Source organism: Propithecus coquereli, unplaced genomic scaffold, assembly GCF_000956105.1.
Source record: "Propithecus coquereli isolate 6110/MARCELLA unplaced genomic scaffold, Pcoq_1.0 Scaffold11, whole genome shotgun sequence".
NCBI lineage: Eukaryota > Metazoa > Chordata > Mammalia > Primates > Indriidae > Propithecus > Propithecus coquereli.
Genome location: NW_012134969.1, coordinates 8,736,685 through 8,748,838, shown reverse-complemented (window position 1 = coordinate 8,748,838; position 12,154 = coordinate 8,736,685). Strand labels below are relative to the sequence as shown.

General features: G+C 43.7%; 1 protein-coding gene across 2 annotated transcripts in view; it reads left to right on the top strand.

Moving 5' to 3' along the window:
* The window catches only part of THSD1 (thrombospondin, type I, domain containing 1), a 25,843-nt gene extending 14,237 nt beyond the window's left edge, over positions 1 to 11,606 (top strand). Inside the window, exons 4-5 of one of the 2 annotated variants that reach the window (XM_012649102.1) lie at positions 2,040 to 2,198; positions 9,986 to 11,606. In XM_012649102.1, coding sequence (XP_012504556.1) covers positions 2,040 to 2,198; positions 9,986 to 11,364 — 1,538 coding nt within the window. In that variant the 3' untranslated portion in view covers positions 11,365 to 11,606. The remainder of the gene's footprint in view (positions 1 to 2,039; positions 2,199 to 9,985) is intronic. The other variant, XM_012649110.1, reaches the window with a different exon arrangement.
* The last annotated feature ends 548 nt before the right edge of the window (positions 11,607 to 12,154 follow it).

Below are 12,154 nucleotides of genomic sequence, written 5' to 3'. Positions count from 1 at the left end.
GAAAAAGTATTTCTCCTTTAATTTTGGGAAGATATTTTTACTGGGTTGATAGTTTTTTAAGTACTTTGGGGAGGCCACTCCATTTTATTCTTGCTTGCATAGTTTCTGACAAGAAGTCAGCTGTAATTCTCATCTGTATTCTTTTCTGTGTGGTATGTTTCCACCCCCTCCTCCTCAACCCTCACCACAGCCTTCAAGATTTTGTTTGCTTTGGATTTTCAGCCGTTTGAGTACAGTGTGTCTAAGTTTTTTGTTTGTTTGCTTTTTTATATTTATCCTACTTGGTGTTTTTTGAGCATCTTAGATCTGTGATTTGGTGTCTTTCATTAATTTTGGAGCATTCTTGAACATTATCTCTTCAAATATTTCTTCTGTCCTAGTTTCTCTTTTCCTCCTGGTATTCAGATCACATGTATGAGAATCTTGTCCCACAGTTCTTGGGTCTTCTGTTTTAGTCTCTTTTTTTCTCTTTGTATTTCAGGTTGGATGATTTTTATTGACCTGTATTCAAACTTAGTATTTTTTTCCTCAGCTGTGTTGAGTCTATTGTTGAGCCTTCTTCGTCTTTGTTACCTTATTATTAAATTCTAACATTTCCATTTGACTCTAGTTTACAACTCTCTGATTAAATTTTCCATCTGTTTATGCATCTTGTTTACCTTTTCCATTAAAGTCTTTAATATATTAATCATAGTTATTTTAAATTCTCTGATAGTTCTGCTATCTGTGTCATATCTGAGTCTGGTTCTCTTGATTACTTTGTCTTGATAGTTTATTGTTTTTCCCTTGCTTCTTTGTGTGTCTTATAATTTTTGGTCGAGAGCTGGATATCTAGTTTGGAACTATAGACACTAAGGTATTTATGCCTAGAAATGGGCATACCTCTGTTTTTGCTAGGCCTTTAGTGTGAGTGTTGGGTTAATGTGGTAAGGAATTGAGCCATGTTTGGGTTTTTCCTGTTGCTAGGGCTGCCCTCAGTGCATCACAGATTTCAAAATTTTCTGGTCTTACTTTGTGTTTAGGGAAGGTATTGCATTGCCAGAGGGTTTTTCTCCATGCTTCTCCATGTTCCACCCTCAGCTTTAGGATTGAGCCTGCACATCAGAGAGGTTTTCACCTCTTGCTTTGCCTCTCCCCTAGCAGTGGACTGCTGCTATTTGATACATGGTACTTGCTAGCCTGAAGTGGGGGAAGGGCATTCTCTTGTACTGGTTCAGCCTCAGTCTTAGGCAAGTGCTATGTCCATGAGTATCAGGGATGGGGCCTCCCCAGTAGGTCTCTAGTAGTCTGTGCCGAGGATATTTTTGCCTCCTCCCCAAGGGTGAAGGAGTTTTTCTTATTTCATTCCTTAGCATTTAGTCTCTACTCATACCCTTAGGATGACAGGGTTTGTTGGCTTTTCCCTAGTGGTCGAGGCTTTTGTTTGGTAGAGGAGCTGGGGAGAAGGATTTGGGTGAGGCTTTGTGTCTTTTCCACAGTGCTACCCCTTACCTCCTCAGGCCTCCACCGTGAGGGAGGCTTTGTCTGGCCTTGCACCTGCCCTCGGTCCTTCTTGTGAGCATTTGGTGAGATCTGTGGAGAAGAGCTTGCAAGTGGTTATAGATTCTGCTTGTATATGTGGCTCTTCAGGGTTCTATATTCTATGCTAGTCCACATTAGGCTTTTAGTAATTGATTACTTTTTTTAGATGAATTCTCAACAGCTTGTATGGGGGCTGGTATCTGCCCCAGGTAAACAAGTGTTGCATCCCACCTTTCCTTGGAGGAGCCTATCTTTCCTCACATTGCAGGATAGTTGGTTGTTCTATTACCTCAGCTCTCTGATGGGTTCTAGGAATGTTGAGATTTTGTAAACTATGCAGCTTTTCTTTGTTCTAAGGTTAGGAGCAACACTCTTTCCAGCTTTCTGCATCTCTGGGAATGTTTTTACTCACTGACTTTTCAAGGCCTGAGATTTGAGATTCGCTGCTTCATTTGGGTACAGTTGAATACTGAATCTCAAATGAACTAGCGTTAAAAGCATGACTTATGTCCTTGCAGAAACTTGGGGACTGTGGCAGCCATGGAGCCAGTGTAGCACCACATGTGGGGATGGTGTCAGAGAGCGTCGCCGCGTGTGTCTCACTTCCTTCCCCTCCAGACCTGGCTGCCCTGGAATGTCCTCGGAGACCTCCCTGTGTTCCCTGGAGGAGTGTGCTGGTAGGTATTCTTGCTTCCTTTGGGAGTGTCTCCACGGAGCCTCCATCAGAAGGAATATTGAATCCAGGCCTGCCTAAGAATCACTAGTATGAGTTCAGGAGTGGACTCACTAAGGCTCTGTGATTGCTGTTGGTTCTGCTAACCCTGTACTTGTTAGTGTGGCTGAGACTGGGAATAGCTGCAAGAGAAGCTTACCAGTGAGATGATGGGATTTAACACTGTGGAGGATATGGAAATGACAAGGAAATATACCTAAATTAAGGATTCACCTGTGTTAAATAATTTTTAAAAATACACAAATGGGGGAGGAATGATCATTTCTTCCTAAGATTTTTTGTTATTTCTCCCTCTGCTTCTCCACACCAAAACTGTGGAAAACAGTTTTCCTTCATTTTTCTCCCCATCATGCCAAATAAGCCCAGGGGGACCACATAGACCATTATTTATAAAAAATGGGCTAAGACTCATTATCTTATCCCCTGACTGGCCTAAGTTTATTCTTTACCACCCTTATGCAGGAGGAGGAGGAAGGGACATTTGTCATTTTTTCTCTTCCTTTCTTCCTTTCTTTCTTTTCTTCCTTCCTTCCTCCCTTCCTTCCTCCCTTCCCTCCCTTTTCTTCCCTTCTTTTCTTCCCTTCCTTTCTTCCTTTTTCTTGACAGGGTCTTACTCTGCTGCCTGGGCTGGAGTGCAGTGGCGTAATTATTGCTCACTGCAACCTCAAACTCCTGGGCTCAGGCGATCCTCCTGCCTCAGCCTCCCAAATAGCTGGGACTACAGGCACATGCCACCATGGCTGACTAGTTTTTCTATTTTTGTAGAGATGGGGTCTTGCTCTTGCTCAGGGTGGTCTTGAACTCCTGAGCTCAAGAGATCCTCCTGCCTTGGCCTCCCAAAGTGCTAGGATTACAGGTGTGAGCCACCATGCCTGGCCAGGACATTTTGTGGTATCACCTAGGGCCTGGCCTTTCCCGCACTTTCTAAGCATTTCCAAGGCACCCACTAGTAGTTCCTCAATGAGTATTTGATGTAAGTAGCCTATAGATGTGCTGCTCACATGACTGAGTTAGGTTTACTTCAGCTTATGGAGCTGAATCTCATTCATTTACCGTAAGTTACAGCAACGAACAATCCTCCCTCTTCCCACACACCATCCCGCCTTCTGACGTGCAACCTCCCTTTGGTTGGCCGGCCTTTGCTCTGGTTCCGACCCTTAGATAAAGTCCTTCTGTCAAGTCCTACCTTCTTCTGCTCTCCAACTAAGTTAACCATCCTTAGTTCCTTATTTCTTTGGGATCTGGAGGAGTTAGGTGCTTTTCTGTGTTTGGATCTCAGAGCACATTTTAGCCAAAACACCTGGCAATATCTCAGCCAATGTCTTCACCTGTGGCCTTCGAAAATCCCTCTTGCTATTTCATCTTTTCATCCAGTACCATAGGCCTGTTCCCTTCATTCCAGCATCTTGAGGACATTATTCTCCCTTCTGTTGTTTTCTTACGGCAGCTTCAGACCTACGCTCTTCTCCCAGCCCTCCATCTGCCTGTCTTCTTTCTGCGTCCTGGGCCCCACCCCGAATCCATTGTTTCTATAGTTAGATCTCATACTGTTTTCTAAGGCTCTCTTCTCTGTCTACTCATTTCTTTATAAGTCCCCTTCACTTTCCACAGCTCCTTCCTTTTGTATAACTTCCATCAAGTACATCTCATCCTCTCAATTTTGGGATGGCATATTGTATTCAGACATTCCATCTAGAGTTCCATATACTTAAATGAATTTAAAATCAGTTGCCACTGGTGTTGTCGTACTGTTCTTTTAGAAGTGACAACAATATCAACCATGTCTTGACCACCTGCTGTGTGCCAACATTTTAAATACATCATCTCTTGTAAAAAAAAAAAAGTCATATTATTTCATGCCCTGGCATCTTAATTCTTTAATACTGTATGGGAACTGGAAATCTGTACATTATAAATTAGCAAGAAGGGTAAGTGCTAGAGACTCCCCTACTTCTACTCTAAGTGGTCCTCAGATAAATGAATATGTGGGTAAAAATGATCCTTTCTTCCAAGTGTTCTTTTTTCTACTCAACCTGTTTTCCTCTCCTTGGGAATGTAAAGATCTGTTTGCAGGCTGCATAGCATCAGGCAATCTCCTTTACTGCAGGTGAAAGGGGAAAGACTAGTTGAGGAAGAGATGGGAAAGCCCAACAGCTTTTGGGCTTTTCTCCAGCTGTGGTTTTTAAGGGAACTCACTAGAGTCACAAGATAAACAGCTAAGTGAAGAGGTTCAAAATGGGCAATGCTGCTACCCACTGTCAGCAGCAGCTACCGCAGATGCGAGAAGTGATACAGCAGGGAACAAGTCTTTCATCATTCAACTATTTTCACTTGGTTAGGAGTTTAGAGGTTTTTTTTGGCCTTAAAAGAATGTTTTCATGCCAAGGTCTGAATGTAGCTCTGTGTTATTTGGTCTGTCTTGTTCAACAAGAGAGTAGGAGGATCCAATTGCTGTTGCACCCACATTCCATCTGGTGGAACATTGATCATTTTACTATTACTTTTTAAATAATGAATCAATTAATTAAGCTGATGTTTATTGAGTACCAACTATGTGAAAGTTCCTGTGGCTGGGGTTGGGAATATGTTAATAAGACATGGCCCTGTTTTGAAATGTCTTATGATATAGTAGCTCAGAAGGCACATAAATAGGCTTAATACACAGTACCATATAGGGCCTGCAATGAGAAAGGTATCCAAAGCTTGCTATGGAAGCTTCAAGGGGTGATAATCCATGCTGGGAATACCTCCATTCTTGGAAGTGGTGATATTTGAACTAAAGATAGAGAGCGGAGAAGGTGTCTCCCAGCTGAACGAGGTGAGGAGGGGAGTTACAGCTAATGGAGCAGTGAATGGGGGCATGGAAGGTGATGGTACATTAAGAGACCTGGAGAACTGCAATAGTTTAGGGTGGCTGGAGGATAGAGTGCTAGGAGGGAGTGGTAGAGACAAGGCCTGAGAGGTAGGCAGGGTCCACATCCTGAGGGGCTTTGGAGGTTTGGACCTGTGTGTTTGAAGATCTCCCTGGCTGTAGCATGGAGTATAAATCAGAAGGGTAGGAATGGCAGCAGAGGTGCCTGTTGAGAGTTTTTCAGACACTCATGTGTCAAATGAAGTGCTGGCAGTGGTGATGTGGGAGAAGAGGATTCAAAGACTCTTGCGAGTGATGGAAAGGGAGGCATGAAGGATGAAACCCAGGGTTCTAGTACTGGCAACTGCGTGGACCTGGTGCCATTCCCTTCAGATCAGGTATATCAGAGGAAGCACAGTTTCTGGGGGAAGATACTGAGTCTTGGGCATGTTGACCCAGAGGTGGCAGGACATCCAGTGGAGACCGTAGAGCTAGTGGAGCCAGGAATGGGATCTAGATCTCCCTGGCTCCAAAATCCATGCTCTTCTCTCTAAACTACATAAGTGAGTGTTCTCACTGACACCAAGAGGGAGAGAAAGTTGCAAGAAGTATCTAACAGTAGCCAATGCTACAGGATGAATTTAAATTTGGATATTAAGACCAAACTCATGACCTTGGCAGGAGCTGGTCCATTGGAATGTTGGAGACAGGTTGCAGGAGACAGAGGTGATAATGTGGGACTAGTAAGTCAGCAAATATGGACTGCTTTTTCTGTAAGTGTGGCTGGGAAGACCAGGAGCCGAGATATGGCTGTGGCAGTGTGGAAGGGCTGAGAAGGGTTTTTCTAAAGTGAGAAGGGGGGAGGGGCAAAGATGGCAGACGAGAAGCAGCCTGCACATGCTGCTCTCGTGGAGAGGATTGAAGATGCCGAGTAGATGATCACCTTTGGTTTGACTGACTGAGAGAAAACATTGGGAATCAACAGCAAGGTAAAGGGAGGCTCCCAAAGTGAAGGAGACGGAAATGGGGTGACCTGCTTGGCAGGATCTGAGATACCTGGGGAAGGCACCCACAAGTGGGGGACGGACAGAGGAGAGAACCCTGGGGCTCCACACTTCCCTGCAGACATTGAAATCGGAGCTGCAGGAGGGCTCCCCCACCCCACTGCAGCAGGCCTCCGGACTGACGCAGGGAGCTGACGGGAGACTATGCAGCAGCATTGCTCCGGAGAGAAAGTACAGCGGAGTCCCACTGGCTTACGAACCTAGGGTGCTGCAGCTGGTGCCATTTGAGGTCCTAGCCCCAGAGCACTGTGTCTACCCCAGTGTTAGACCTGTTGTTGCTGCCTTCCCACTGCCCCTGGTGGGCCAGGGCAAATGCCATGCTGCACATGCTGACTGCCTTTGACAACTGCAGAGGAATGGGGAGATGCAGGAGAGCAGCAGTGTCAAAGGCTCACAGTGCACCTGCTCCTCTACCTCCTGGTCAGTCTTCCAGCGTAGGACTCAAGCACACCATCCAGGGGCCTCTCCCTCTCTTCACTGAGCAACAGAGTTCCCAGCAGAGATCAGGTGCACCACAAAGCTATCCATCTTGAGCTGAGAAGAGGTTCCAGATGAGAAGGAACCAGCATAAGAACTCCGGCAACATGAAAAAACAGGCAGCTTTGACATCCCCAAAGGATCACAATTGTTCTTCAGCAATGGACTTCAACTAAAAGGAAACTGAAATGTCAGATATGGAATTCAGAATATGGATGGCAAATAAGGTTAAGGGGATCAATGACGAAGTTGAAAACCAACACAAAGAACTTCCCCCACCCCCCCAAATTCAGGACATGAATGAAAAATTCACTAAAGAGATAGATAATATAAGAAAAAATGACAGAACTTCTAGAAATGAAAGAGTCATTTAGGGAATTTTAAAATACAGGAGAAAGTTTTAACAACAGACTAGACCAAGCACAAGACAGAATTTCAGAGCTTGAAGACAAGACTTTCAAATTAACCTAGTCAGTCAAAAATGCAGGCAAAAAAATCAAGAAGAATGAATAATCTCTCTGAGAAATATAAGACTATGTAAAGCAAGCGAATATAAGAATCATAGGTCTTCCTGAGGGAGAAGAAATAAAGGAAAAAGCATAGAAAACCTATTTGAGAGAATAATGGAGAAAAAATTCCTTTGTATTGCTAGAGATTTAAACATGCAAGAAGGTCATCAGACACCTGGAAGATTCAGGCAAATGGGACATCACCAAGGCACATAATTTAAATTAGCAGTGGCAAAAAAATAAAAAAAGACAAAGATGGTCATTCTATAATGATAAAGAGAACAGTTCAATAAGAAGATATTACAATCCTAAATGTATATGCGCCTAACACAGGAGCGTCCAGATTTATAAAACAAATTCTACTAGATCTAAGCAAAGAAATAAAGAGCAACATTGTAATAGCTAGGGGCTAGAACACCCCACTGACAGAACTGGTCAGATCATCAAGGCAGAAACTCAACAAAGAAACAGTGGATTTAAACGAGACTCTAGAACAAATCAACCTAACAGACATTTACAGAACTTTCTGCCCAAACTGCAAGAATATACATTCTTTCATCCAAGTACTAACCAGGCCTGACCCTGTTTAGCTTCTGAGATTAGGCATGTTCAGGGTGGTATGGCCATAGACATCGGGAAAATATACATTCTTTTCATCAGCACATGGGACATTTTTCAAGACAGATCATATGTTAGGCCACAAAAAAAGTCTCAGCATATTCAGAAAAATCGAAATCATACCATGTATCTTTATAGACCACAGTGGAATAAAACTAGAAATCACTTCCAAGAGTAACTCTTAAAACTATACAAATACATGGAAATTAAACAACCTATTCCTGAACAATCCTTGGATCAATGATGAAATCAAGATGGAAATAAAAATTTTTCTAATTGAACAACAAAGACTACACAAGCTACCAAAATCTCTGGGATATAGTAAAAGTAGTCCTAAGAAGGAAGTTCATAGTCTTAAATACCTACATCAAAAAGACAGAAAGATCACAAATTAACAACCTAATATTACACCTCAAGAAATTAGAAGAACAAACCAAACCCAAAGCTAGCAGAAGACAAGAAATAACAAAGATCAGAGCAGAACTAACAAAATGGAAACAAAAACAACAATACAAAGGATCAATGAAACTAAAAGTTTATTTGAAATTACAAACAAAATCTATAGACCATTAACTAGATTAGCCAGAAATAGAAAAGAAATGACTCAGATAAGCTCTGTCAGAAATGAAAAAGGAGACATTATAACCCATGCCACAGAAATATAAAATATCATCTATGACTACTATGAAAACCTCTATGTAAACAAACTCCAAAATCTAGATAAAATGGATAAATTTTTGGAAACACACAACCTCCTAAAGTTGAATCAGGAAGAAATAAAAATCTGAAACAGGCTAACAACGAATACAGAGATTGAAACTATAATAAAAAATCCTCCCCCCAAAATAAAAGCCCAGTATCAGATGGATTCGCAGTTGTATTCTCCCAGAACTACAAAGAAGAACTGGTAACCATTCTATTGAAACTGTTCTATAACATCGAGGAGGGAATCCTCCCCAATTCATTCTATGAAGCCTGTAACACCTTGATACCAAAGCCAGGAAAGGACACAACAACAACAACAAAAGAAAACTACAGACCAATATCCCTCATGAACATAGATACAAAAATCCTCAACAAAATACTAGCAAACCAAATCCAACAGCACATCGAAAAGATAATTCACCATGATCAAGTGAGTTTCATCCCAGGGATGCAAGGATGGTTCAACATGTGTAAACCAATAAATGTGATTTTCCATATAAACAGAATTAAAAATAAAAGCCATATGATCATCTCAATAGATGCAGAAAAAGCATTCAATAAAATCTAGCACCTCTTCATGATAAAAACTCTCAACTAACTAGGCATAGAAGGAACATACCTCAAAATAATAAAGTCATATATGACAGACTCACAGCCCACACCATACCGAATGGGGAGAAGTTGAAAGCATTCCCTCTGAGAACTTAACAAGACAAGGATACTCACTGTCATCGATTCTATTCAACATAGTACTGGACGTCCTAGCCAGAGCAATCATGCAGCTCCAGGTGGTGCTTGCACTTGATGAAACATTTTGATGACCATGGGACAAAGCAGTTTGAGAGAGCAGGGAAAAAGAAGACGAACCCACACCACGTGGAGAGTAGGAAGGCGAGTGGGCAGCTGAAAATAGAAGAGGGAGAAAGCAGTGGCTTTAGCACTTAGCAAAGACAGTTTCGGGATGTTATTAAATAGAAGGGGGAACTGAGTTGTATTATATTGCTGACGATCTTATTTTCATTAATTAGTTTCTCTTACAATGTACAAATTAGGCTACCTAAATTTAACGTACCTAAATCATTTAACATTTCAAATTTTACACTTGGTAAAAGTTTCCAATGTGCCTCTTATAGGTGTGTTTAACTAGATACCATGTCTGCATTATCATAAGCGAAAACCTTGGTTTTTACCTTGAAATTTCCCTCATGCTGCTTCTACGCAGAAAATTTAAGATGAGTTCAGCAGGAGCTGGCGAGCACAGGCACTGCCTTGATGGTGGCTTACCCAGTCGCCTCACTTCTGTGGGTCTCTGTTTTTGAGGTGGTAACCTTGTTTGGCTTCAGCTACCAGCAGAGATCCATATGTATGACCAGAAATTGTTTATTTTTCTTCTTTCCTTAACTGTTAGATAATTAGATCAAGCCATTCAGTGCCCTTAGAACCACACGGAGAACATAATACCAGAGAATACGTTTGTTCTTACCTTTTTTTTTTTTTTTTTTTGCAGCTTTCTGGCCATCTAGCCCATCTCCTCTTCAGCCCCAGGTTCCAGTGAAGTCCAACAACATCGTGACGGTCACTGGTATATCCTTGTGCTTGTTCATCATCATCGCCACCGTGCTCATCACGCTGTGGAGGAGGTTTGGCCGCCCCCCCAAGTGTAGCACCCCAGCTCGACACAGCTCTATCCACTCCCCCGGCTTCCGGAAGAACTCGGACGAGGAGAACATCTGTGAGCTGAGTGAGCAGCGCGGGAGCTTCTCGGACGGGGGTGACGGGCCCGCGGGGAGCCCCGGGGACGTGGGCATCCCTCTGACCTACAGGCGGAGTGTGCCTGCCACCCCCGAGGACGATGCCTCCGGCAGCGAGAGCTTCCAGTCCAACGCCCAGAAGATAATCCCCCCTCTGTTTAGCTACCGCCTTGCCCAGCAGCAGTTGAAGGAGATGAAGAAGAAAGGTCTAACAGAAACCACCAAAGTGTACCACGTGTCTCAGAGTCCCCTGACGGACACTGCCATTGACGCTGCTGCCAGCGCCCCCTTGGACTTGGAAAGCTCAGAAGAAGCGGCGGCAAACAAGTTCCGGATCAAATCCCCATTTCTGGACCAGCCTGTGGTCAGTGCCGGGGAAAGGCCTCCCTCCAGGTTGGATTTCAGTGTGTCTCAGGCCAGCTGTGCCGTCAGCCCCAGCCAGACCCTGATCCGCAAGTCACAGATGAGGCATGTGGGCAGCAGAGGGGGCCCCTCGGAGAGGACTCACCCCAGGAATCCCCACTTCAGGAGGACAGCTAGTTTTCATGAAACCAAGCAAGCCCGGCCATTCAGGGAGAGGAGCATGTCCACTCTGACACCACGGCAGGCCCCTGCCTATAGCTCCAGGACGCGGACCTGGGACCAGGCAGAGGACAGATTTAGGCCTCAGAGTCGAAGTGCCCACATGTTTCCTGAGAAACCGGAGCATTCCCAAGGGGCAGGGGGAACCAGTGGTCCATTAAGCCCTGTCCCTAGATCCTACACCGTGGGACAGCCCTCAAGGAAACCGGACCTGGGGGATCGCCAGGCAGGATTAGTGGCAGGAGTTGAGAGAACAGAGCCTCATAGAGCCCGCAGGGGACCGTCCCCAAGTCACAGGAGTGTCTCAAGAAAGCAGTCTTCCCCCACATCCCCTAAAGAAAGCTACCAGAGGGTCAGTCCTCTGAGCCCTTCTCAATGTAGGAAAGACAAGTGTCAGAGCTTCCCTGCCCACCCTGAGTTCGCCTTCTATGACAATTCCTCATTTGGCCTCACAGAGGCGGAGCAGAGGATGCTGGACCTCCCAGGATATTTTGGGTCAAATGAAGAGGATGAAACCACAAGTACACTTAGTGTGGAGAAGCTGGTAATCTAGACCAAGAATCAGACCAAGACTTTACACAGCTGGGCTGAGCTGCTCACATTGTTCTGTGGACTGTTTTGTATGACTATTTGTGCTGTAGGACAGAATGTGGGCAGGAAATAACTCACACCAGAGGATGATGTGTGTGTACGCATGTGTTCTAATTCGTAAGGAAGAAGTTATTTATCCTGAAGTTTTCCCTTTTTTACCCCATTTCTATTGGTTTATTATTAATAATGATAATAAAATTTAAACAGCAAGTGGGGCTTGGTCTGTCATATGGATGTGAAAGATGGTAAGATGTGACTCATGGGTATGACATGCTTTAACACTACATTGGCAATTTCCAACTTGAAGCAGAAATCTGGGAGCCTGAACTAACAAGGGCTGGAGCAAAGTCAACTTGGTGTCACAACTCTGACTTGTAATTTATTAAGTTATGAATACATTAAGAATTTGACTCCTACCAGGACAGTATAGAACAGATTTTATATTTGGCTGATTAAGTTAATTGTGACCATTAGACCGCTAAGCTACTTAGAAATGGTGATACCACAAGATATTCCAGAACTTTCGGGCCAGAGTTAGGTGATATCTTAAATGTTTTTTAATACAATCAAGAGGTCCAGGTGACTTGACAAAATTATGTGAATTAATTGTGCTTTGGAGAAATAGCATCAGCTGATTGTTCAGGTAGTGGGTCAGATGAAGACCTATCCACTGTTGTTCTAAGCAAATAAGTAAACATTTTGGAGAGGAAGGTATTGTCTCCCGAGAAAGCATCAGCTGGAAAATGGGCAGT